At 40.6% G+C, this 26,979-nt stretch overlaps 1 protein-coding gene across 2 annotated transcripts; it reads right to left on the minus strand.

The window, feature by feature from the left end:
• Window positions 1-6,403: 6,403 nt before the first annotated feature.
• LOC134617621 (caspase-8-like) lies at window positions 6,404-19,481 on the minus strand. Of its 2 annotated transcripts, none has more exons than XM_063462928.1 (9): window positions 19,420-19,481; window positions 10,066-10,800; window positions 9,892-9,980; window positions 9,616-9,762; window positions 9,349-9,524; window positions 9,102-9,207; window positions 8,102-8,232; window positions 7,284-7,333; window positions 6,404-6,866 (listed from the first exon to the last, which is right to left on the minus strand). In XM_063462928.1, exons 2-8 carry the CDS (start codon window positions 10,400-10,402, stop codon window positions 7,327-7,329), a joined length of 993 nt encoding a protein of 330 aa, XP_063318998.1. In that variant the 5' UTR covers window positions 10,403-10,800; window positions 19,420-19,481; the 3' UTR covers window positions 6,404-6,866; window positions 7,284-7,326. The 2 variants fall into 2 exon arrangements, with proteins under 2 accessions (XP_063318998.1, XP_063318997.1); XM_063462927.2 differs by lacking the exon at window positions 19,420-19,481 and adding an exon at window positions 12,957-14,547 and having other exon boundaries at window positions 10,066-12,806.
• Window positions 19,482-26,979: the final 7,498 nt, after the last annotated feature.

Below are 26,979 nucleotides of genomic sequence, written 5' to 3' on the forward strand. Positions count from 1 at the left end.
CCAACTGTTTAAGATTGCCTACTCAATATAACTTCTCCATGCTCTTAAACTTTCTCTTATTATTTCCTGTTTTTATGCCCGTCTCATTTGCTCTTCACAGTGTCCTTGGGTGTTTTGAAAGGCGCTTTTAAATAAAATGTATTATTATTATTAATAATATTATTATTATTAAATGTTGGAGAGTCAAATTCCAGGACACTAATTCAAGCTATAGCCCCCTCATTAAACATCGATTATGCCAAAAGTGGTGCCGTATTAGCAGTGTTGCCATACGGTAGTCTGTAATATATTACGGACTACTGATTACTCCTTCCAAAAGTAACTTAGTTACTTTACTGATTACTTTATTTTTAAAGTAATTAAGTTAGATTACTAGTTACTTTATTAGTTACTTTCAGAAGCTGCCAATAACACTCCCCACTGCCTCAACATAAAAACATCAACCGGTTTTGCCAATACTCACTTTATTGGAAGTGTATTTTAACAGTAATGTCAACAATATATCACCTGACATTTGAAGTTGAACTTAAAACTTTTTTCCTGACAGAAATACTTCTTTGTATGAAAATAAACACAGTCTTGTGACTTCATTTCACATAAATACTTTTTATAAAAACAAACAAACAAAGAGTCTTTCTTGACTTCCCTTAAGATACTTTTTATAATATCCACATGTAAGCACTATTGTCCGCTTTTGTAACTTTTTACTAATCTTATGAAAAAAAAGAGACTGCAGAGCCAACTTAAATAAATTGCCTTACTTCCTTGCAAGTAATTGATTTAAGTTAATCAACTTGAAAACTTTAATAAGTTTATTAAGTGACTTTGATAAACTTAATTCAATTACTTGTAAATAGTAATTTAAATTGGATTTCCCATTCTCTTTTTTTCAGTATATGTTGTCATCGCATGTTATGGGGGAAACAGTAGAGTGGAGCGAGTAAACCAGTGGTTGTACCTCATTAACAGAAACTTCTCAAACCTTTTGTCAGAAAGTCGATTTCTTTTAGGCGTGAGCACCAAACCTCCCAGACTACAAAGTTGCTCCACAGGAGCACTTGATGGGGTTGGAGTGTTATACTTTAAAAAAATTGTCTTTATGCTTGAAAACTTATGCAGAATCTGAAGATCGTAGCCTGACATCAGGTAGTCCCTGACTTCTTTTTCTGCAGAATAGGTCTCCTCCTCTGGCTCTGCCTCAAAAGTAAAAAAGTCCATCTCACCTTGGCTGCTACATGTAGTAGCACTGGGCACACTGGCAGGGTTTTTTGCCAGAGGAACAGTGGTGCAACACTCTGCTGTCAGAAGCTGTTTTACTCGCTCCCTCATTCCTGCATCTCTCAGCCATCGGAGTTTGAATTTTGGACAACTGGCAGCTGCGAGAAGGGCATCTTTGTCGTCCAGCACACCGGCGAAATGAGTCTGAATAGCCTAAAAAACATAATCGATATTTTTATGCCTACAATTTATTATGTTATTGAATTACTTGCAAACGATGCCTAATATCAGATCAGTATTATTGATTTAATTTTGTTTTAGGTTACTTATAAACATTTTAATTGTTTTAATCTTATTTTGCAATGATAATTAATATTCTGTTCCATGTTTGTGAATGGTATGAAGCAAAAAATTTGACTAATTTCAAGATGGAGCGTACCTGTACAATGGCATCTGGAAGGCCTGCAGTCATCCTGGAGAGGTCATCTTTCACAGCCTGGGTCTTCTGCATCATTACTTCAAGTGTTGGTAGTAAAGTTCCATATGGACAGTCGCCTTGTAAAATGTCCAGTGCTGCAGTCAGAGGTTTCATGGCCATGCAGTACTCATGCAGGAACTGGTATTCTTGATCTTTGAAGCACTTCAGTCCTAGCTTTGTGCACAGAGTATTCAGCTCACCCATGGGGCTTTCTGCAATTCTCTTTACAGCATCAAAAAAGGAATTCCACCTTGTGGATGGTATTAGGAGCTTTCTTTTGCTAATTTCTTCCACTGTTTCTGATGCAAGTGTAGATCTACTCGATTTGGTCCAAAGAGCTGTGCATTTTGCTGTGCTGCTCCTATACACAGCCCTGCTCTGTGCATTGGTTGTTAAATGTTTCTCCACATCACATGTGCAAATTATGTTGATGGTGTGCGAAGCACACCTGTGGTGCGGGGGAAGAGACAGCTGACCCTCACTTTCATTCTCAGCCGAGAGGATTTCTGACAGATCAGAAAAAGATCCGTCTCATCATCGGACTCCGTGACAGGATGATAAACTTGAAACGCCTTAACAAAGTTGGATCCATTATCAGTAACTGTTGCAACTACTTTGTTGAGTAATCCATAAGAGGTCCAAGAGATTTTTGTACCAATGACATCATACGTGTGTCTACCACGAATTCGCCTACATGCTAATGCAACCTTGTGGCGCTCTAATGTGGTTCTACTGATCCAGTGGAGCGTTACTCCCATATATCCGCGGTAGTTGAAACAAAGTCAATCTCATTCAGTGCGGCCTTCAAATTTCTCTCCATTTCTGTAAACTCCTTCTCCAAGCAAGAACTAAAAGTCGTTCGGTGAGGCAGCTCGGCAGAAGTAGGGATCTTTTTTATTATGGCACGAAACGAGGGCGAGTCAATAGTGTTTATAGGTAGCATTTCTTCTACAATATACTGCGCGACCAACTTCTTCAATTCTTCATCACTTACTGGTTTTGCACCAAAGTCCAACTTTTGTTGTTTGGGGGGTGTAGGACCTTCTGCGGAAGTCCCGGCTCTCTGCTTCGGACCACTTGGTGAGACTCTCTCTGTGAGTTTGACTGTGCCGTGCTGCGACTCCAAATGTTTCTTTAAGTTTGACGTAGTGTTTTTGAAGGTAAATAACACTTTTTCGCCAACACAGAGTGTACAACGAACCTTAATATTGAAATCTTTAGTTGACAGAAACTCAAAATAGTGACCATATTTCCAGCTAAAGAACGAACATCTCTCTCCCTCCACTGTTGTTTACACTGTTTTATGTCGCTGGCTGCTTGTGAGCGGGAAACGTGACCTGTCGCTTATGTGACGTTTCACGACACGTATGCGTTTGTCATCCGCCGAGACGAAAAGAAGAAACCAAATCTTTTTGCTTAAAAAAATAGTAACGCACAGTGGTTTGGACAAGTAACTTTAATCTGACTACTGTTATGGAAATAGTAACGCGTTAGATTAGTCGTTACTGAAAAAGTGGTCATATTCAGAGTAACGCGTTACTAAGCAACGCGTTACCGGCATCACTGCGTATTAGGGTAGGAAATACAGAAATCCTATTTTCAATTGTTTTCTTTCATTTGTTTTTTCTTTTCTTTTTTGAAACCAAAGATCTGTGATTTTAAGGATTTTAAGTCCCACTGTGGGACTGAACAAAATCAACTTTTGGGGATTTACTTACCTGGATGATTGAGCATGCATTAAGAAATGTTAACATTCTGTTTCTGTGACCCACAATAAAAGTGTATACTGCCTGGGTGTGGAGCTCTTTGCTCGTTTGAGGCTTCTGAGTGAGTAAACAGACACAGCAGCCATTTTTAACTTGAACCTATGTAAATTCTGTGTCTGTCATGCAACAAAACAATAAAGAACTAGTTAAGCCACCAAACTGACTTCAAGGACACTCTCTTTAAGACTGTTTTTTGTGTGGCCAAGATGGGCCCCCTGGTGATTAAAACCTTCCCCGGGGCCTACCCAGACTGAGCCTGGGGCCTTAACCACCTCTGACCCCCTGACATTTTGAAGTTTGTTCATTCCGTTCAGCCGTCTCAGCCTCCTGTCTTTGGCGAGCTGACCCAGCCTCCACAGCCTTCTACATCTCTACAGCGGGAATAAAGTGTTCACAGCCTTTGGTGTAGACGCTGAGAAGTAGCTGTGCTGCAGCACCCCTCGTCGCAGCAGGCAGACATCACAGCACCCCATTCCCATGTCATACGCAGCCCCCCCCCCCCCCCCCAAAATAACCCAAGTCTTAAAGATAGTGTATGAAGTTTTTTTTGTTTTTTGTTTTTTTATCTTGTAATACAGACAATAATGCAGGAAAAATAAAAAAATAAGCAAATTTCAGCAAATAGATAATTTAACACTTACAATTACAGAACCTAAACTTTCAGGACAGAGGAAAATGACATCAACAAAAGGCAGTCGCTGTGAAAAACACAGCTGAATTTTAAGTAATCGAACACAAAACAAAATCTACTATCAAATTATAAAGAAATCCAGAGTTTAGCTCCATTTTTCCAGTGGCAACAGTTCATTGGTCTTGAACGGGAAAAATTTTATAATTTGATTACAATTCACTTTGTTTCAAACCATTAGATAACTACTATATACAGCATCTCACAAAAGTGAGTACATGCCTCAAATATTTTGTTATATCTTTTCATGGGACAACACTAAAAATATGACACACCCTTGACACCATCTGAACCAAATAGGTTTATCTTGGTCTCATCAGACCACAGGTAATCCATGTCCTTAGTCTGCTTGTCTTCAGCAAACTTTTTGCGTGTTTTCTTGTGCTTTATCTTTAGAAGAGGCGTCCTTCTAAAGACGACAGCCATTTAATGCAGTGTGTGGTCTAAGCACTGACAGGCTGACCCTCCACGCCTTCAGCCTCCGCAGCAATGCTGGCAGCACTCATCTATTTTCAAAAGACACCCTCTGGATATGACGCTGAGCATGTGCGTTCAATTTCTTTGGTCGACCATGGCGAGGTTTGTTCTGAGTGGAACCTGTCCTGTTAAACTGCTGTATGGTTTGGCCACCGTGCTGCAGCTCAGTTTCATGGTATGGGCAATATTTTTATAGCCTAGGCCATCTTTATGTAGAGTAACAATTCTTTTTTTCAGATCCTCAGAGAATTCTTTGCCATGATGTCCCACATTAAACTTTCAGTGACCAGACTGAGAGAGTGTGAGAGCAGTAAGACCAAATTAAACACACCTGTTCCCTATTTGCACCTGAGGCCTTGCAAAACTAACGAGTCACATGACACCAGGAAGGGAAATGGCTAATTGGGCACAATTTGGACTAGAGATGGCACGATACCACTTTTTTATGTCCGATACCGATATCATAAATTTGGATATCAGCCGATACCGATATGAATCCGATATAGTGTGTTTTTTAATCAATAAAACTGTTTTTTAATATCTTGCTGCATTTTGTATAAGTTCAAACTCACGTTTAAAAAACAAAAACACTAAAGCTATTCTGTTATACCTGTATGCAAAAAATACACTGCACCCAAAATATTTCATAGTTCAACAATACTGATCAATCTAATAAAGTTAAACCTACTCCATCCTCCCTATTCTGGTATTTTAAAGAGTAAGCAACCTAACTAATAGGGTTGCAAACTCCCAGCAAAAAAAAAAAAAAAATAGGGAACTACCCTCCACCTCATGATGCTTAATCAACGTAATCAACTTTAATTTGATGCAGTGTGAAAAAAAATGCACAGAAATCAATTATTTTTCAAAAATAATTAAATAGATTCAACATCTTTCTTCAACAGAATTGCACACTGCACAGATGGTTCCCAAAGGAAAAAGTACTATAGCTTACTAGGGTATATTAGACTTAACAGTTAGTATATACAGTAATGGACTTCTATACATTTTACATCAGATTAAAACTTTGGGTGTAAGATTCAGATAATTATTTATTAAAAGCTAGACATTTTAAATGAGAATAAGAAAGAAAAGTATGTCTTTGTGCCCCCTTTTCCCTGTTCATGCCCTATCGGCCCCCCTGGCTAAACTTTGCTAGATCCGCCCCTGCACAGTTACTAGCCGTCAGCTGCTTAGAAAAGGATCCCGGTGTAGAAAGTAATATTAAATAAATTCTAACAACAGTTGATCAAGTTTAAACGTGCTGCTGTTGTTCAGCCCCTGGTTTCCTCTTTCAGGCGCGAAGTGGGCCACAAACAAGCAAGAGAGATGGACTCACGACAGGAAAGCCGATCAGCTGATCATTGATCAGTTTCATGATTGAAGTAGCAACAGGAGAGGGAGGGAGAGAGAAGAGGCAGTCGCTCCATATATCGGTTGTTAAGCTTAACGCTGGAATGCTTTACAAACATTCAGAGATGAACTTACACACTTGCTTTTCTTCTCTCTGGGATAACTTTCTCGGACATGAAATGCCGGTTTGGTAGCGAGGCTCCAAATGCTCAACCAGACCGCCGACAGGTCTCACACGCCACAGCCGCTCTATCACGTGATGCATACTGCTCCGACGTTCTACGGTTATGAGCCGAGTTATGCCATGTCGCAAGTTTTGTGAGGTGCTTTTTTGATATTTAATGGATAGGATTACATTTTTTATTTCTCTCCGATATCCGATCCAGTAATTTAGGTCAGTATCAGACCGATACGTAATATCAGATCGGACCATCTCTAATTTGGACATTTTCACTCACTTTTGTTGCCAGCGGTTTAGGCAATAATGACTGTATGTTGAGTTATTTAGAGGGGACAGCAAATTTGCACTGTTATACAAGCTGTACACTGACTACTTTGTGTCATATCTTTAATGTTGTCCCATGAAAAGATATTTACAAAAATTTGAGGGGTGTACTCACTTTTTTGAGATACTGTATGTGTATTGTGACAAAATAAAAAAGCACAAACGCTTCCATAAATAAAATCACAGACACACTGCAAACCAGACTGATAATGTCTATGATCGTGTAAATCTGGGACCCTTGCAGTGTTGTACTTGGTCTCACATATTTGAGGATGAGCCTCTTGGTGACAGTGTATCTGGGCTCTGGCATCTAAATACTCTCTTCTGTTGATCTCCCTGTTCACACGTGCCAGGACAGTCGAGATATCATCCATCTCCTGGCTGCAAGGGAAACATCACAAACATCATGAACTGTAGGAAACTCTTAGTACAAAGTTTTCCGTCAGCGCCACATCTAAAAAAACGAATTTGCACAGAGATATAATGTTATCATCATTTTCCTTATAAGGGGGACTTTTTTCTGGAGAGAAATAAGGTGTATATTGAACTTCTATAACATAATTTTGTCAGTAACAACATGACAGTTATGGCTAAAATATGCATCACAAACTACTCTTAACATTCCCTGAATTATAGACCTTAGATATATATTTTTAAAATCAGAAATCATTTATTAATACTATACAGTTCACTTTGGTAAATGAACTACAGTGAAATTGAAAGGAACAATCAAGTAATTCATTGTACATCAGCATAAATGTTACTGACAACAGAATACACGAACCAATGAGAGTCTACCTGAAGAAAGGCAGGCTCTGTGTCTGGCTGTCCATCACAGTCTTCACCGACTGAAAACAGAAAGAACGTTGTGAACTTACACCTCTACTATGAGAATGGTAAAAATAAAAGTTGGACATTTTAAAAAAGAATTACAAACACATATACTAATGTCTCTTCCACTATACCCAAGGAAATCTTGATCTTCTCTTACTTATTTTTGGTTGCCTTAAGAGAATTATAAGCTAATCCAGCTCACTTTGGGCCTTCTAGGCTCTAAACTCCGTTCTGTTTAGTGGTTTTTGTTTTGTTGGTTTATCTTTACTAATGATCTTTTATTCAAGTTACACGTCTTGTGTGGACTCCCTCCTTGTCATATACCTTGAGCCAGTTCATGAACATGGGACTATATCCAGAATCTCCAAAACCATCGCTCAGGTTAGAGCTTCAATAATTGCTGATAGCTAACTTAGCTTGTGGTTTGAGTGCCACTGCTTTGCATTATTCAGAATTGTTGTTTGGATCAGCTACTTTCATTACTTTTGGTTAGTTTTGTTTTAGGGTTGGAGGAGAGCAGCATCGATAAACATTTTATATGCCCTGCAAACCTATACACTTTAGTATACATGTCTGATTGTGTTCGCACACTCACTTTTGAGTTTACATGAGCCATGCATTCCTCAACCAGTTTAGACACAAACATTTGGTGACTCATGGGATCATCGTTGAACTTACACACTGCAGACACACACAGTCGTGGTTATCCATGGACCCTTGTAGAGAGTACAAAACCTGAATTTCAAACTCAAATCTTTGGTACGTGGAAGCGTCCCTCGTACCTCATGGTGTAGTGTTTCACAGTCTTCGCCAGTTTTGCGTCCAGCTTTAGTAGCACGTCATACAGCTCATCAACATGTGTGTCTGAAATCAACTCTTTCTTTTCCATTTCGGCAAACACATCCAGCGCTGTCTGGAATCAACAGAAAAGAAGTTTTCAGTTCACAGAGGCTCTGAACACACCATGTAAAACTAGTAATCACTTCAGGTGTAATAGAAAGTCATCTGTAATAGAGAAGTATGTGAGATAAAGGCTGGACATTAGACTGGTGACTGCTCATTCTGTGTTCATTAACCCTTTCATGCATAGTGGTCACTACAGTGGACAGCTATTCAAAGGCTGTTTTCTTGTATTTGTGTCAGTGTTGATGGTATACTTGCACATAAACCACTACATTGGACACTGATGTGTCACTCCATACCCTGCCACCCACTGGTCCACCTAAGTGGACATGTAAAAAGCTCTTTGAAGTACATAAAGTACATGTTTTTTTCATGCCTAAAGATGAATAAAAATACTTAAGAAAAAAAATCCTGATTGCGATTGTCATAATTCATGCATGAAAGGGTTAAAGCTTCATGCAGAGGGTTTCATGCCATCATGATGTTGGTGTTTTAAAACTAGGCGTGATGAGTGAGGGGCGGATCTGACGCAGACACCAGTGGGCTCTGACAGATCAAAACCCCATCAGTCAGAGTGCAGATTTGCCCTTAAGCGTCATAATTTAAAAAGGTGACCTCGTGTTGTCATTAGTACGACTCGAAAATAGCGACTGAGACATAAACTCATCAGGAAAGTGTTTACTTCAGTCACAGATGACACAAGAGAGTTGGACCGTCATTACAACCAGACTTCTATTTGCTGGATTGATTTCACAGGCGTGAGAGCTAGCTTTACTTTTTAGATACGAGCAAAAACAAGATGTGAAGCTAGGATTTTGTCATTTGTGGTTGTGTTGAGTTGAATTTTAAACACTTAAAGGTGTGTGGGTGTGTTCTCACTTTGCAGTGATCAAGGTGTCTTTTGCCCAGCTTTGACATCAGTAGAAGCTTCATGCTTTCAAGACCGTCTACAGTCATGTCATCATATATTTTGTACAGCATTATTCTAAGAGTCATAGCAAAAGAGTCAAAGAGGGAAAAAATGAGAATGAGAAACAAAGAAAAAAAAACAGACATCAAATTTTAAATGAGTATTTCAGTACTGCTGTATTAATAAGCTGTACTATTAAAGTGAAACTGTCCTTACCTGAAGTTTGACAGGACACGTCTAGCATCTGTTTCCTCTAGATTTCCACTGTGTGCCTCTAAGCGTATGATGAGGTCTTCTCGATGGATAGTGTGGAGCAGCTCCTTGAGGAATGTATTGTTCTCCAGTAGACCTTTTTCACTTAACCTTGAGAACAGGTCTTTGGCCTGCCTGATCTGTAGGATAAAGTTTTTTTTGTTTTTTTTTAAAGGTTCCCACAAATGCCAAAGAAACTAGAGTAAATAGCGTAACACATGTGGTGCTCACCTCCTCCAGATGTTTCCTACTGACAACATCACTACACAAGAAGCAAAGCGCTGCCACCTCAGAAGATTCCAGTTCGTTGTTTATGTCCAACAAAGTCCGAATATTTTTCGTGGACCTGCTCCTTTTGGAACAGGGCTGGAAGCTATGCTGAATATGAAGAATTACAATAGATAATGAGTTAATAAAGGCTATAAGAGCATAACAAAAGACTTTGAGATGACCTTGTCTTTCAATATTCTGTGACTAAATTATCTATTATTCCTCTGAAATAAGCACCGTCACATGTTGCGCTCCTTTTCCTTTCCCGTCGTCGAACATCGTTTCCCTTTGGCTGGAGTCATGTTGTATACCTTTTGACTCGACGCCTGAAGGAATCACAGTGAAACAGAGTTACAGATCTCAGTTAGCACCATCTGCTCTCAGACACAGGATTTACATGTTTGTAATTACCATTGTGAGGTGGAGAAATTTCGACCGGCCTGGGTACAAAGAGGGCCTCATTCAGTTGTAAGTCCTTCAGCTGAGGGAAAGTACTTTTAATGTCTTCATCAGTTTGCAGGAGGTTCAGGAAAGCTCCGCACGTATCGTCTCCTTTATTCATGATCTTATCCACGAGCTCAATAACGTGTCCCTCCGCATCTTCCCTGTTGATACTTTTAAGACTGTTGTACTCCCGTTGATTGATCAGCTCCTTCTCATAAACTTTGTTGAGGATCAGCCTGTAGTCTCCGGACAGAATCGTTTGAATGGCTGTTTTGTTTCTCCTCACGGTGGCTTTGGCAGACATGCTGAGTCTACATTACAGACGTTTACACAGCGTAACTCTTGAAATTATAGCAACACAATATAATTTACTGTTATTGTTTATTACACACAAACGCCGTTTAGCCGGCGCTCCCTCTTCCTGTTATCTCGGACGCTCTCGGAACTTAGGACGCTTTCACTTTCAAAACTCAGAGAGAAACTAAGTCCCATGAAGACGTCGGTGCCATTGTGTAGTGTCCATAGACTGCTTCTGCTCAGGTGTTATCATGATGTCATCCCACACACAAGTTTCGTGTCGGTTTAGACTTCAACAAGTGACGCGGGAGAAGAGTGCTTTTGGTTTCTCTGGTGGCAGCAGCCGTCACTGCGCTCTTTGCTGCCCCATCAGGAGCAACGAGGTAACAGCCTGGAGAGAGCAATCTGTCAGACAGTTGAGTGTATGATTGATTTGACCCTCAAGCTTAAACTGAGATGTACAAATGGGATTTGTGTGTAACGCAAATATGATCTCAAATATGATTTTCGTTTTGTTTCACTTTCAAAGAGCCTCATGAGCATACTAATGTCTACAAGTCAAAAATGAAGTATTGGAACACGCCCCATCTGTAGGAGAGGAAGGCTCATGTGTACCTTACTGCTGAGGAATACAGGCAGTACTCTGATCAGCAAATTTCATTCTATATATTTATTTCTAAGTGTAGTGGGTTATATTTGGTGGATGTTGGGTCATACATGGTGTCTGTGAATGCAGCATGAACATTCACCCCTCCCTTAGCTGTAAATCAGAGGTTAGTTATAAGGAACAGCTGTGGTCCACTCATGTGCTCTGGCAACTTGCACTCTTTCCTGTTCAAGGCAGCAAAGATCACAGGCTGTTAAATGTTGCAGACCAGATTCCTTCCCCCTGGCAATTGCTTACTCTGTATAACTGTTAAAGGGTGGTAAGTAAGATGGCATATAATAGGATGGACTCTGGATGACTGTTTTCCCTCTTTTGTTACAGGCCTACACACTGCTGCTGTATTGTTGTAGTCTTGTTGTTTTACAATCATTTATGTGCTGGCATTGACTGGTTCCTTGTTTTATGGTATTTTACTCTAAATTGTTTGTTATATTTTAATCATGTTTTTAAAAAGAGTTGTTTCTTAGAGTATATTTGTTCTTGTTTCTTTTATATGGGTGAGTCGATCTTCTGTTTTTCGACTGCAGCTAGTTCAGAATGCTGCTGCACGTCTTTTAACTGGCACTCATAGACGCGAGCACCCCAGTTTTATATTCACTTCACTGGCTGCGTGTGCATTTTAGGATCCATTTTAAGCTGCTTTTATTTGTTTTTAAATGTTTGTCAATTGCTGCCCCTCTGTACCTCTCTGAGCTTCCTCATCCATACATACCTTCCCGGTCCCTCAGGTCGGCAGACCAGCTCCTCTTGAGCGTGCTCAGGACAAATTGTGAGCTCAGAGGGGATCGGACGTTTGCTGGCAGCACCAAAGTTGTGGAATGAGTTGCCTTTACATGTTAGACAGGCACCTTCCTTATCTGTTTTTAAATCACATCTTAAAACATATCTATTTACCTTGGCTTTAAGCACAGCAGGACTTGTTGATGTCTCTTAATGTTTCTTATTAATTATATCATTTTTAATTTTAAGATATTCTATATGTAATTTAAACTGTTTTCTCTTTGTTTTATATTTGTAGCACTTTGGCCAACATTGTTGGATGTATTATAAATACATCCAACAATGTAAATAGTGAGTGTACACACTGGGAAATGGGTATAATGCACCATTCAGATAGCAGTAAGACACGGGTGAGCAATTGGTGGCACCCCTGGGCATTCCTCCCTGTAGGTTGCCTCTCCAAGTGGCCGGTCTCCACCATTTTATGTAATAATTTTACTGAGCTGCTATTTTAACTATAGGGCAGCACTGTGGTAGCGAACTTTGTCCTTTTAATTAATGTTTGGTAATAAAGTGTTATAATTAACAGTTTAGTATTGCCAGCCCTGCTACCTAAAGAGGTTCTTTTTTTCCTGCTATGCTTTTAGTAGTTTTGTCCAATAAAGTTTGCTTTGTGAAATTGACCTGCCTCACCTCTGCTTGTAAATAACGAGCCTGTGGGCTTCTGTAACTAGCACAACATTTGCACTATTGCTACTGTAAACTCTCCTGGGCTGTAACTCCCTCCCCAGGTGGCGCTGTCAACACCATTGAGTCACCTTTACTGGTTATCTGCCTTTGCACCACCACAAAAGCAAAACGTTGTTTTGTAATGTTGCCTTTTACTGACACAGACATGTATTTGGTATGAACTGAGGATTTGTTTTTAGAAACCAGTTTGTCAGACCGTCTGCCAAACAGTGCGGTATTTGCCAAAAAAAATCTCCTTTGTATGAAGTGTGTAATTGGTTTTCTTTTGATTTTCCTGTAAAACAAAAATAAATAATATACATATAAATATATTAAATAAATATAAATATACATATAAATATATTAAATAAATATAAATATATATATATATATATATATATATATATATATTTTTTTTTTAAAAGTCCACGTTCGAAGCACTGACATCACATTTGAATCCGACGTCCAGTATGACTTCACGAATCATCGTGAGAACCCCGTGTATCCATGACAACGTTCTGTAAAAAAACATTTAGCAGCGTTTCTTGCAGCACAGATTGCAGTTTCTTCGCGTGTTAACAGCTACAGCAGAAAATGTTTCTAAACTTTTCAGCTATTTTAACTACAGTGAAAATTGTAAACAGCCAGTTTAAGTTTGCAGCTTACTGATCACTTTCCTCCAGTCCAGTGGATTTGAACCATATTTAAAATGGATAGCGGAGACGGTGAGATCAACGGCCCTAACCAAAGTAAGCATTTCAATTTTGTGATGTATTATCTGACAGTTTGTTACAACACATGCTCGTAAAGGCCTCGGTCACACAGTCTAGATACCTCCGTTTCGTACAGTGTTTCTCCCGGTACATCAACTGTTTTGTGACCGCCAATGGGGGATTGGAGAATATACATGTTTTTGTCTAAGCAGGGATGTTTCACGGGCTTATTTAAATGCTGGTGCTGCATGCTATTTTCAGTTTAATTTTAAGATTGAATTATTTTGTAAAGGGAAAGAGTAAGATTAAGTAGTTTTGTAGTATTTTATAATAGTGACTGTGGCCTGAGGAAAACCTGATATTCAAAGCTAATAAGTTCATCAGAACTGCAGTGCATACAGTAGTAACCTCACCTATGTAGTTTTTAGCACTTAGTTTTCAGGTGCGCCTGTATTGCATGTAATATAGCACCAACTGGAATTTGTGGACTGTTCTCTCATCATGAGTGTTCACTATAAAATATTTCTCTGTTTCTAGATGTGCAGCTAAGATTTCGCCCGCTGCTTCATTTAGTGGAGCGCTTTGAACATTACGACGCAGTAGGTCCAGAGATGAGTTTGCTCCGGGATACTATAATGCGTGGTCTGTTCAATGAATTCAGCCTGGAAACTGTGATAGAAATTTTTTATAATACTCTGGGGCTTGGGAATATTGACGATATTGCACGAGTGGACCTAGCTTTGCAAGCAGCTGGCATAGGATTAAATCCAGCAGTAGGAGTAGAAGGTCCCTGGGACGATGAAGGGCTACCTGTTCCAGCAGCTGACATGGAAAACAACCTGGCCGGTTTAGCTGAAGATCCCTGGGACCATCAAGGTCTTCATCTACCAGCAGTAAACGTGGACATTAATCTGCCCCGGGAAGGAGATCAGTTTGCTGATGACATGTGGTGGGTCTGGGAAAGTGACATTGATTCTGGCACTGAAAATGAAAGCGACCTTGAAAGCGAATCTGATGATGATGTCCCAGAGTTAATACCTATCATCCCAGAACCTCAAGAATCCAGGAGCCCTCCAAGAGAGGAAGCTGATGAAAGCGGTCTCTTTGGCTCCAGAAGGCGCCAAAGAGAGGAGAAAAATAATGATGACAGTAACGAGATGAACAGGAAGAGATTCAGGTTCCTCAACTCAGGCAATGAACCGTCAGACACCACCTCTGAAAGTGAGGATAATGAAAATGAAGACACGGTGTCATCACCCTCTATGCCAGCTGATGCAGAAGCAGGACAGAAGAGAAAACGGGATGATGATGATGAGGACAATGGAAGAGACAAAAAAATGTGTAAAAACTAACAAAATTGTGCTGCTGGACCCTCAGGATTGACCCCCTGACCCCACTCACCCTCCTATGTGGTGTGTATGTGTGTGTGCACCCTCTGAGGCTGTGACTTTGAGAATCTGGAAGTGCCTGGTGGCATCTTTATCTGTCATCCTTGTTCTTTACAAGGAAAGTTCTTTACAAACTCTCTCTTTGCCTTATGTGACATTCGATCCAAGCTATACAAACTTCGACCTATCTGGAAAAAACACACATACGGTCCAGAATTCAATCAAAAATGGAGTATTGGAACATGCCCCATCTATTGGAGAGAAAGGCTCATGTGTACCTTATTGCTGACGAACACAGGCAATACTCTGATCAGCAGATTTCATTCAATATATATTTATTTTTAAGCAAAACATTGTTTTGCAGTGTTGCCTTTATATCATATTGACACAGACATGCATTTAGTATGAACTGAGGATTTTTGTTTTTATTCTGCAAAGTCTTTAATTTGATCAAACTTCAGACGCTGGAAGGTGCTGCAGCTCCATTTTAAGACACCTATCAACTCTAAGTGCTTACTAGCCCTCCCAATGACTACAACCTGGTTTCCTGATAAACCTTTTTGGCTCTACTCTACTGTCAGTGTCATGCTTACAGTTCCTCTTGGATTGGCTAGCAAGCTGACAAAAAACAAGCATGTTCTCAGAAAAAAATGCCCCTGACCTGTGAATGATGAGTTATAATCTAAATGTATTGTGACCAGCTATTAGGTCAGATTAATTTTAAAAATGGCTATTTACTGTTATATATGTTCAAAGTTGTTGCTATTTTAACTAGAGTAGCACTGTGGCAGCGAACTTTGTCCTTTTTATTAATGTTTGTTAATAAAGTGTTATAATTAACAGTTTAGTATTGCCAGCCCTGCCTAAAGACGTTCTTTTTTCCTGCTATGCTTTTAGTAGTTTTGTCCAATAAACTTTGCTTTGTGAAAATGACCTGCCTCACCTCTGCTTGTAAATAACGAGTCTGTGGGCTTCTGTAACTAGCACAACATTTGCACTATTGCTATTGTAATCTCTCCTGGGCTGTAACTCCCTCCCCAGGTGGCATTGTCAGCACCATTTAGTCACCTTTACTGGTTTTCTGCCTTTGCACCGCCACATAAGCAAAACGTTGATTTGTAATGTTGCCTTTATATCATATTGACACAGACATGTATTTAGTATGAACTGAGGATTTTTGTTTTTATTCTGCAAAGTCTTTAATTTGATCAAACGTCAGACTCTGGCAGGTACTGCAGCTCCATTTTAAGACACCTATCAACTCCGAGTGCTTACTTGCCCTCCCCATGACTACAACCTGGTTTCCTGATAAACCTTTTTTTTGCCTGTAGGATCTATAGTACTGTCAGTGTCATGCTTACAGTTCCTCTTGGATTGGCTAGCAGGCTGACAAAAAACAAGCATGTTCTCAGAAAAAAATGCTTCAGACCCATGAATGATGAGTTATAATCTAAATGTATTATGTCCAGCTATTAGGTCAGATTAATATTAAATATGGCTATTTACTGTTATATATGTTCAAACACAACTTTGATGTAAGAAACTCAGTTTTCAAATTCATTCAGAGTCAATAAATAATGCATGCCTCTATCCTGTCTTTGTTCTGTCTCCAAATGTGCTTTTTTGACCTTGAGCACCACCCCTAAATATTGTACACATTACACTGAGCTTTATATGGTGCTAATAGGCTTATTCAGTCTTATAGAATTCACCTGACAAAGATTTAAATGTAACAAAACTTTATACATAGAAGTTCTACGATCACAGTGTGCTGAGCAAGCAACACAGAAAGTCATGTGGTCCCCCTAGTGGTTGCAGCCCTAAACCACAAAATTGATTGTTTATGTCTGAGGGTTAATACCAGCCTCCGACAGCCCAACGGTCTGAGAGGAGATGATTAGAACATTATCTTTTACAGATGACACCACACTTGAAGCTGTGTTTGTTGCGTTACAGCCAACAACAGAGAACACGATAGCCTGGAGTCAGGCAGCGACGGCGTGCTGAAGAAATTCAGAGGCAGGCCTTTGGTATTTCTAAACTTGTAGAAATTAAACATTTTTTTCTTTGTCATGTAATACCTGTTCTTCTTTGTTTAGTACTGGAGTACTAAACAAGTACTTTGGAATGAATATATTTAACATGTGCTCTCCAACTAAGTCTAACTATCATCACCTTGGAAATCTGTTTTCACTGACTCTTTCAATATCAACCCTATTAATTTGTATGCTGTAACAGCCTCAGTGCGTTCCTCTAAGTCGGTGTGGTCATTAGCTGCTTTGTTTGAAGATGTCCCAGCTTGTAGGGCTAAAACACAAAGCATACACGAACCTGCTTTTGTGTTACAGGCCCCTCTTCTGTGGAACCAGCTCCCAGTTTGGATTTGGGAGGGAAATACCATCTCTACTTTTAAGATTAGGTGTAACACTCTCTTCCACAGTGTGTCCTTGCTTCCTCTCCTCAGCCCTAACTGGTTGCAGTAGATTGCTGCCCCTCAAATAAACTGGTTCTACAGGAAGTTTCTTCCTGTTAAAGGGGAGTTTTTTGTTCCCACTGTTGCAAAAATTCTTAATCACATGGGCCATTTGATTGTTGGGGTTTTCTTTGTATTATTGGAGGGTCTCTATCTTACAATATAAAGTGCTTTGAGGTGACTTCTGTTGTGATTTCATGCTATACATATAAAAGTGAATTGAACAAAAATTGAAGTGTCTCATCCTATGGATGTTCACCTCTTCTTCATCGTTCCTGATTTTCTGATTATTGTGTTATTAACTCATATTATTTGTCAACTTGACCCAAATCACAATAAACATTGTGATTATTATTCAAGACATTTCAGACTGCAGAACAGCTAATTATTAATGCAGTGTTTGATGCCATCAGAACTACAATATTTCATGCAGCCACAGATGTACATCAGTCTGAATTCTGCTGGCTGCTTATTTCTGTCTGATTTTATGACCTTTCCACCAAATGATGTCTGTCTTCACAGATATCATCATTTCTAAATTCATGCTTTCCTTTCATTTTGGCAGCATTTAAAAATAATAATTCTAATAAAGTTTTAATAATCACACTCCATTTACATTGTTTTTTATCATTGTTTTCCATTTTCTATATTTGACTGATTTCACACACAAATATCTACTAGACTCCACAGTGACCTCACACTGTAAATGAACGTCTATCTTCTTCTTTATGGCAGAATTTGAATACACAGACATGCATATCTTTGAAAAGTACAAAGAAATGGAAATGGGCAAATCACACAATGCACTCAAATGAAGGGTTTGTGTTTTATTTCTAAAAATGTCATCAGTGCCACACAGTGAGCCACATTCTTGATTTCAAAGGGCTATTATTTTGAAATTAAAATCAGACTGACTCGGACTGAACGAGTAACACTATGATGGTGTATGTTGTTGATCTAAAGTGAAATTTGCACGTGGAACCACAAAGCCTCCTTTTAACATCTTTCTAAACTGAGACGAATAAATAGCTGTTTGAATGGAATCTGAAGGGCTTTTACTTTGAAGTCTCTTCTCACTTTCTCGTAGCAAATGTATGTAATATACAAACACACACAATGTAAAACAAGTGATGACGACTGTGCTGCAACTGGAGACAGTTGCGTATCTACCTCTCTCGCCTCATCCGCGTCTCTCCCACTTTTAAAAAGCTTCTTATGTCCATGTTGAGTTTCGTTAGCTTATTAGCAAACACCAGTTTGTCAGACCGTCTGCCAAACAGTGCGCTATTCGCCAAAAAAGTCTCCTTTGTATGAGGTGTGTAATTTGTGTTCGTTTGGTTTTCCTCCCTCCATCCATCGCTCTTCGTCCCCTTTATCCGGGGCCGGGTCACGGGGGTAGCAGCCTAAGCAGAGAAGCCCAGACCTCTAGTGATGCGCGAATCATGAACGAATCGTTCAATACTCGAGAATCACTTTACTGACTCATGAATCATGATTCACAAGCCCAACTGACTCACTGACTCATCCCTGTTGCTGTTAGCAGCAATATATCTAGCTTATAATTAAAATTGTGGAGAAAAACACAACATCCAGTATCTTAACAAAAACATTTCTGCTCTGAACTGGAAGAAAAAACCCTGAGTAGAAGCTCACATCAAGACAATAGCTCCTCGGTTCACAGTAGCATCGCTCTGCTAACATGCTAACAGCACATTTGAGCTACTCACCCCCTCCCTCCTGTGCTGAATCATAGAGCCAGCGGGCGTTTATCAATATGCGTACTTGTGCGTACTTGCGTTCTCGTGTACTCGTGATACGTCATCAGTCGGAGACCAAGTACTGTTCCAATTCGAAGTACGCATCAAGCCGAGAACGCGAAAAAAGTCCCGGATGTGTTCTCGCTCCGCCCGTTTTATCGAGCATGCATCGGTGTAGACTTGGTACAGCTATATATCCCAGAATGCATTTCGTCCAAAACTCAACAGCGGACTCCCGGCACATCGTCCCCCCCCCCTCCCCTCCCCGCCCGCTCGCGGTCTTCTCACTACTCAGGTTAAAGAAACTCCAGCAGCTGTCTATAGTATTGAGTGTCCACTAGAATAGAAATAAAAGCGTTCTAACATCTCACCTGCTTGTTTTTATTAAGGTATGTACACGTATGTACATGTACACTATTTTTATTAATAGAGGTTTCACTACTGAGGTTAAAAATGATATATAAGTCACTTAGATCACTTCTAAATGTTAATGTTTGGTTTATTTCAGTGTTTTCTTTGTTCCTGAGTAAACTGGTTTGGCTGTGATTAAAGTTAAGCTTCATAACATGTTACTCACAGTTAAATTAGGAGGGGACGGCAGTAAAAACTCCGGACCTGTGACATCATCACGTACGCTGGTACAAATCACGAGTCCGTGCTCGCGTACTTGAGAATTGAGAGACGGCCCACGAGTCCGTGCTTGCGTTCTCGGCGGGTACTCACCGAGCACGCGAGTACGTACTCGCGTACTTGGGCATTGATAAACGGCCAGCGAGTCACTCAGGACTCGCTAACCCCTCCCTCCTGTGCTGAATCATAGAGCCAGCGAGTCACTCAGGACTCGCTAACCCCCTCCCTCCTGTGCTGAATCATAGAGCCAGCGAGTCACTCAGGACTCGCTAACCCCCTCCCTCCTGTGCTGAATCATAGAGCGAACGAATCACTCACTCACTCACCCCCTCCCTCCGGGCTCACAGCTTCTTCTTCTTGGTTGGCAACCAATGTTAAGGCGCATTACCGCCCCCTGGCTCACGGCTCAGTGGACATTTAGATGAGAAAATATATACTTGACACATTTAAGGAAAATACTAATAAAATAAAAATAAACAAGATAAATGTTCCCTTTAGACATTTTTTTGCTCTTTTTTGCATTATAAAATTGTTGTTTTCTTTTAGAATCACTCATCTTAGCAGTAGGATTTACATGAAAAGAGAAAAGAAATTAAGTTTGAGTGAAAATGTACATTTTTTGCACTCTCTGGTCAACTGACTCAGTGAATCAAATGACTCAAAAAACCCGATTCACTTTGGTGAGTGACTCATTAAAACTCGATTCAGTAAAAAGAATCAAATTTACCATCACTACAGACCTCCCTGTGCCCAGCCACCTCCTCCAGCCTATCCGGCGTTGACCAAGTTGACCAAAGGCATTCCCAGGCCAGCCGAAAGATATAATCTGTCCAGCGTGTCCTGGGTCTGGGTTTTCCTGTGAAAGAAATACATATATATATATATATATATATATATATATATATTTGGTAAAGTCCACGTTCGAAGCACTGACGTCACATTTGAATCCGACGTCCAGTATGACTTCACGAATCATTGTGAGAACCCCGTGTATCCATGACAACGTTCTGTAAAAAAACATTTAGCAGCGTTTCTTGCAGCACAGATTGCAGTTTCTTCGCGTGTTAACAGCTACAGCAGAAAATGTTTCTAAACTTTTCAGCTATTTTAACTACAGTGAAAATTGTAAACAGCCAGTTTAAGTTTGCAGCTTACTGATCACTTTCCTCCAGTCCAGTGGATTTGAACCATATTTAAAATGGATAGCGGAGACGGTGAGATCAACGGCCCTAACCAAAGTAAGCATTTCAATTTTGTGATGTATTATCTGACAGTTTGTTACAACACATGCTCGTAAAGGCCTCGGTCACACAGTCTAGATACCTCCGTTTCGTACAGTGTTTCTCCCGGTACATCAACTGTTTTGTGACCGCCAATGGGGGATTGGAGAATATACATGTTTTTGTCTAAGCAGGGATGTTTCACGGGCTTATTTAAATGCTGGTGCTGCATGCTATTTTCAGTTTAATTTTAAGATTGAATTATTTTGTAAAGGGAAAGAGTAAGATTAAGTAGTTTTGTAGTATTTTATAATAGTGACTGTGGCCTGAGGAAAACCTGATATTCAAAGCTAATAAGTTCATCAGAACTGCAGTGCATACAGTAGTAACCTCACCTATGTAGTTTTTAGCACTTAGTTTTCAGGTGCGCCTGTATTGCATGTAATATAGCACCAACTGGAATTTGTGGACTGTTCTCTCATCATGAGTGTTCACTATAAAATATTTCTCTGTTTCTAGATGTGCAGCTAAGATTTCGCCCGCTGCTTCATTTAGTGGAGCGCTTTGAACATTACGACACAGTAGGTCCAGAGATGAGTTTGCTCCGGGATACTATAATGCGTGGTCTGTTCAATGAATTCAGCCTGGAAACTGTGATAGAAATTTTTTATAATACTCTGGGGCTTGGGAATATTGACGATATTGCACGAGTGGACCTAGCTTTGCAAGCAGCTGGCATAGGATTAAATCCAGCAGTAGGAGTAGAAGGTCCCTGGGACGATGAAGGGCTACCTGTTCCAGCAGCTGACATGGAAAACAACCTGGCCGGTTTAGCTGAAGATCCCTGGGACCATCAAGGTCTTCATCTACCAGCAGTAAACGTGGACATTAATCTGCCCTGGGAAGAAGATCAGTTTGCTGATGACATGTGGTGGGTCTGGGAAAGTGACATTGATTCTGGCACTGAAAATGAAAGCGACCTTGACAGTGAATCTGATGATGATGTCCCAGAGTTAATACCTATCATCCCAGAACCTCAAGAATCCAGGAGCCCTCCAAGAGAGGAAGCTGATGAAAGCGGTCTCTTTGGCTCCAGGAGGCGCCAAAGAGAGGAAAATAATAATGGTGACAGTAATGAGATGAACAGGAAGAGATTCAGGTTCCTCAACTCAGGCAACGAACCATCAGACACCACCTCTGAAAGTGAGGATAATGAAAATGAAGACACGGTGTCATCACCCTCTACATCAGCTGACACAGAAGCAGGACAGAAGAGAAAACGGGATGATGATGATGAGGACAATGAAAGAGACAAAAAAATGTGTAAAAACTAACAAAATTGTGCTGCTGGACCCTCAGGATTGACCCCCCGACCCCGCTCACCCTCCTATGTGGTGTGTTTGTGTGTGTGCACCCTCTGAGGCTGTGACTTTGAGAATCTGGAAGTGCCTGGTGGCATCTTTATCTGTCATCCTTGTTCTTTACAAGGAGAGTTCTTCACAAACTCTCTCTTTGCCTTATGTGACGTTCGATCCAAGCTATACAAACTGTGACCCATGTGGAAAAAACCCACATACGGTCCAGAATATGGCATCTTTATCTGTCATCCTTGTTCTTTACAAGCAGAGTTATTTACAAACACTCTTTGCTTTATGCCTAAACTTCCTATCTAGGTTGTTCATCGCAGCAGGTAGTTGCCCCCAACTGAGCCTGCTTTCAGAAAAATATGTGAACACTAACCAAATTGTGCTGTTAGACACTCAGCATTGACCTCCATCTCCAATGAGTTCCACAAGTGCAGTCTGTGAGTTGCACATTACTGAGATTTAAGTGTTTTCAACTCGTCTTCATCATTACAGCAGGAAGCTGTATAGTACGAGTTGTAAGGGAGCTGATTTAAAGGTGGATGCTGAAACGGCTCAGGAATTGCCAGGACATTCATAGACTTCTTAATAGTTTTACATACTGTGTGTAGAATCTTTTTTTGCTGAAGTGATTATGTGCAAGCAGCACTTTTGCTGATGACTGTTTCAGCTGTAGCTTGGTGTAATTCTTTATTAATGCTGAGCAGCTTCAGATGTTCAAATATGAATTTTTGAAAGTACACATAAGAAAAAGAGAGAACTTCATGCCACAAATAAGGAAAACACTGTCTAGTAGCTGCTGAGCACTGGCTGTTACTAAAACCACACTTACGAAATATTCAGATGATCAAAGTGTTGTGGAAAAATAAACTGAGCATTAAAACCAAACTGATTTTCTGAGATTTATTGAAAGAAACGTTTGCAAAGGGATCAAAACAGCACAGACAGGCTTCGTACCAGCATTGACAAATAGGCAAAAATAATATTGAAAGCAAAGACTTTAGATCATCCTCTCACAATAACAGGCTAATAGTAACTTTTGCAGGCTTTATGGTGGCAGAGTATGGAAAATAGGTCTCATGTATTTCTGGTAATTCAAAAAGTGTTTTTCTGGGACCTGACATGTTTCATCATGCTATTAATATTTAGTTGTTACTCTAATAAAGAATAGAAGTTAAAACACTTCTAATAGTACTAATTTGCCTCTCCCAAACACTTCCCATGTGGCTTGAAGAGGGGGTCCTCAGAACAAACTCACTTTCAAATTGTACTTTCTGCAGGTTGTGCACTTGTAGATGTGAGAAGCAACTGCATTGCTGCATCCTGTGATCATAGCCCGTTGGAGCGCAGCTCGTTTACAGTTATTCCCCTTCCTTGATGCTGCACCTTTTCATGATAGTGTTTAATAAGTAAAGACGACACATAACTTGAACTGGGAATAATGGCAGATTGTTTGATATATGGGTGCAGAGTTGCTCTTGTTAAACATCCTCCCTGCTCATCAACAAATGGACTTAGGCTGTACAGCTTGTGTGTCTTATCCTTCAGTTGAATGTCCTTTCCTCTAGTTAAGTCCTTAAATTCTTTGCTGAATGTGTTTTCTTGTGCAAGTTTTATTATGAACAGTTCCGCCTTTTGTCTGACTTGTGTTCTCACCTTTTGTTTGTGTGAGTCCTTTAAAATCTTTCACAAATTTCTGTAGACAAGCAATAGCTTTAACAGCTCTTCTCCAGTCTGAGAATTTGGTAAGACGGTCTAGTATTGTTCTCCTTTCTTCTACTTTGGTGTTGGACACATCTACTGTTTTTAGCTCTGGATCGTTTGCCTTGACTTCAGTAAACTTGTCATTTTCAATGGGTAGCTAGCTTTGCCACAAAAACTCCTTTAAACCAGTTAGAGTCGAGTAGCTGTTGGACACTGAGTCCAATTGATGTGTGGTCTGCAGAATTACTTTCAGATGGTACATGATGCCACTGTCATGGGTCTGTGAGTGACCTTATCCTTTGAATCCTATTTGCCACAAACACGTGAAATCTCTTAGCATCATTATTCACATTCCCCAGCACTACATTGGAATCTGTCCTGAAGTGTTCTTCAAGATCACTTATCTCCAGCTCATTTCTTAACCTTACACTTGTTCTTGCTGCAACTACTGCAGCCGTTAGTTCAAGTCTAGGGACAGTAGTGACCTTGGTTGGGGCTGCATGTGCCTTTCCCAAGACTAAGGCACAATGAATATCCCCTTTGGATTTTACTCCTCTTAAATAACTACACTGTCTGTAGCCTGTCACACTACCGTCTGAAAAATGGTGTAATTCACATTGTGCAATGTCTGTGTTTGCAGGTAAGACACATCTTTGAACTTTCACCTTTGACAGGTTAGGTTTTGAAGATCTAGGAGCCAGGATTCCCACTGTGTGCGGAGATCATCTGAGAGTGGCTCATCCCATCCAACTTTCTCTTGACATAACTGATTTGCTTTCCTCTTAGGATGAAGGGTGCGACCAATCCCAGTGGGTCATACACTGATGCTATTGTGCGCAGGATTCCTCTTCTTGTCATTGGGTGCTCTTTACAGTTATTCTGAACGGAAACTCATCAGCAGAAACGCACCACTGAACACCAAGTGCCCTTCCCATTAAAGGCTCTCCAAGTGCCAGATCTAAGTCCTTAATACTTTCTGTACACTTTTCTCTCGGCAATGACTTTATCACATTTTCACTGTTTGAGATGAACTTGTGTAATCTTAGTTTACCTGTGCTACACAGTTCTCTACACAGTTCTTTGACTAGTTTTATGGCTTCTGCTTCCGACATAACACTTACAAGTCCATCATCTACATAAAAGTTCTTTTGAATGAACCTCACAGTGTTTGGAGTGAGCTTTCTCTCACCTTGCGTGGCTAGATGTTTTAAACCAAAGTTGGCACAGCCAGGAGAAGAAGAAGCGCCAAAGAGATGAACCTTCATTCAAAAGACTGAGGGTGGAACGCTTAGGTCACCATGCTCCCACCATAGGAAGCGTAAGTAGTCCTACATGGAACTGGTGAAACATTTGTTTGACGTCGCACATTACAGCAATGAAGCCCTTCCTGAACCTACGGAGCGCTCCCACCAAAGTCTTTGTGAGGTCAGGCCCTGTAAGCAGGTGCGTTTTCAGCGAGGTGTCTTGATATTGTGCAGAGCAGTCAAAGACTACGCATATTTTGCCGGGCTTTTGAGGGTGGTGTACCCCATTTTCTCTGCATCACCACATGCTATCATGTTCTCCATGAAATTTGCATAGTCTGTGTGGTACCTTTGGTGCTCTCCAAAAGTTGATTCTGTTCATCTGGACGTAGCGTTTTGTGGAAGAAACGTTTCGTCACTCATCCAAGTGACTTCTTCAGTCTCAGCTGACTGCAGTTTTCCCCAATCTTATAAACAGTACATTTGCATAATGACTGAAACCACCCCACTGAAGGAACAATGGGCTGGGAGGTCAGTTTCTTAATCTTAATTATGCAAATTCCCATGACCATTGATCAACAACCACTGACCAAAACCCACTGATCAAAGACCACTGATCAATGGCCATGAGTACCATTCACAGAGAGTTGGGGAATGGGTGCAATCACAGCATTGTAAGATGGCGAAAGATGTACCCTTAGGCCCCCTCCTCGATTCAGAGATGGTCTTTCCCTTTTCACGTAAATGGCCTCCTTGACTCCGCGCTCAAACCAGCATTCCTCCCTGTCCAAGATGTGTACATCCTCATCCTTGAAAGAGTGTCCACTGGCCTGTAGGTGTAAATAGACTGCGAAGTCCTGGCCTGACGAGGTAGCTCTTCTGTGTTGTGCCATCTGCTTCGCCAGAGGTTGTTTGGTTTCCCCGATGTATAAATCCTGGCAATCCTCCTGGCACTTAACAGCGTACACTATGTTACTCTGTTTGTGTTGGGGGACCTGATCCTTGGGGTGGACCAGTTTTTGGCGCAGCGTGTTTTGGGGTTTAAAAGCCACAGAAACCCGGTGTTTAGAAAAAATGCGTCTCAACTGCTCCGATACTTCTGACACATATGGCATCACTACAGGTTTTCGCTTAGGCAGCGGTTGTCCTTCTCTCCTGGATCGGCTGGAGCTTTCTTTAGGTGCCTTTCCAGCTTTGACAAAAGTCCAGCTGGGATAACCACATTTACTCAGGGCCTTCTTGATGTGCTGTTCTTCTGCCTCCCTGGCCGCTGTGCCAGTGGGGATGGTGTTCGCTCTGTGTTGTAGCGTCCTAATGACACCCAGTTTGTGCTCCAGTGGATGATGAGAGTCAAACCTTAAATACTGATCCGTATGTGTAGGTTTACGGTACACGTCAGCATTTAGATGTCCCCCATTACTGATGGAAATCTCACAGTCTAAGAAGGCTAACCTGCCACTTTTCATATCCTCCCTGGTGAATTTGATGTGTTGGTCCACTGAGTTAATGTGATCTGTGAATTGTGGTACTTACTGAGATTTGATTTTCACCCAGGTGTCATCCACATATCTGAACCAATGGCTTGGTGGTGTTCCAGGGTAGGATAGCAAAGCCCTCTTTTAAATAAATAAATAAATAGATTTATACGTACAACTGAATATCATCAGCATAACAGTGATAAGAAATGTCCTCAAAAGAGCCCATTATATGCTGGAGGGGGAGAAGATATATTAAAAACAATAAAGGCCCCAAAACTGACCCTTGAGGGACACCATAAGTAAGGGAGGTAGAGGATGATCTAAAATCGGAGACTGCCACAGAAAAGGATCGGTGATGGAGATAAGAGGAGAACCACTCTAATGCAGTTCCAGATACACCAACCCAATTTTTCAGCCTTTCAATGAGGATGTGATGCTCCAAGCTGATGTGAGGTCCAACATGAGTAGAACAGAGCATTTTCCTGCATCATTATTCA

The sequence above is a fragment of the Pelmatolapia mariae genome, linkage group LG18 (assembly GCF_036321145.2).
Source record: "Pelmatolapia mariae isolate MD_Pm_ZW linkage group LG18, Pm_UMD_F_2, whole genome shotgun sequence".
In the NCBI taxonomy this organism is placed as follows: domain Eukaryota; kingdom Metazoa; phylum Chordata; class Actinopteri; order Cichliformes; family Cichlidae; genus Pelmatolapia; species Pelmatolapia mariae.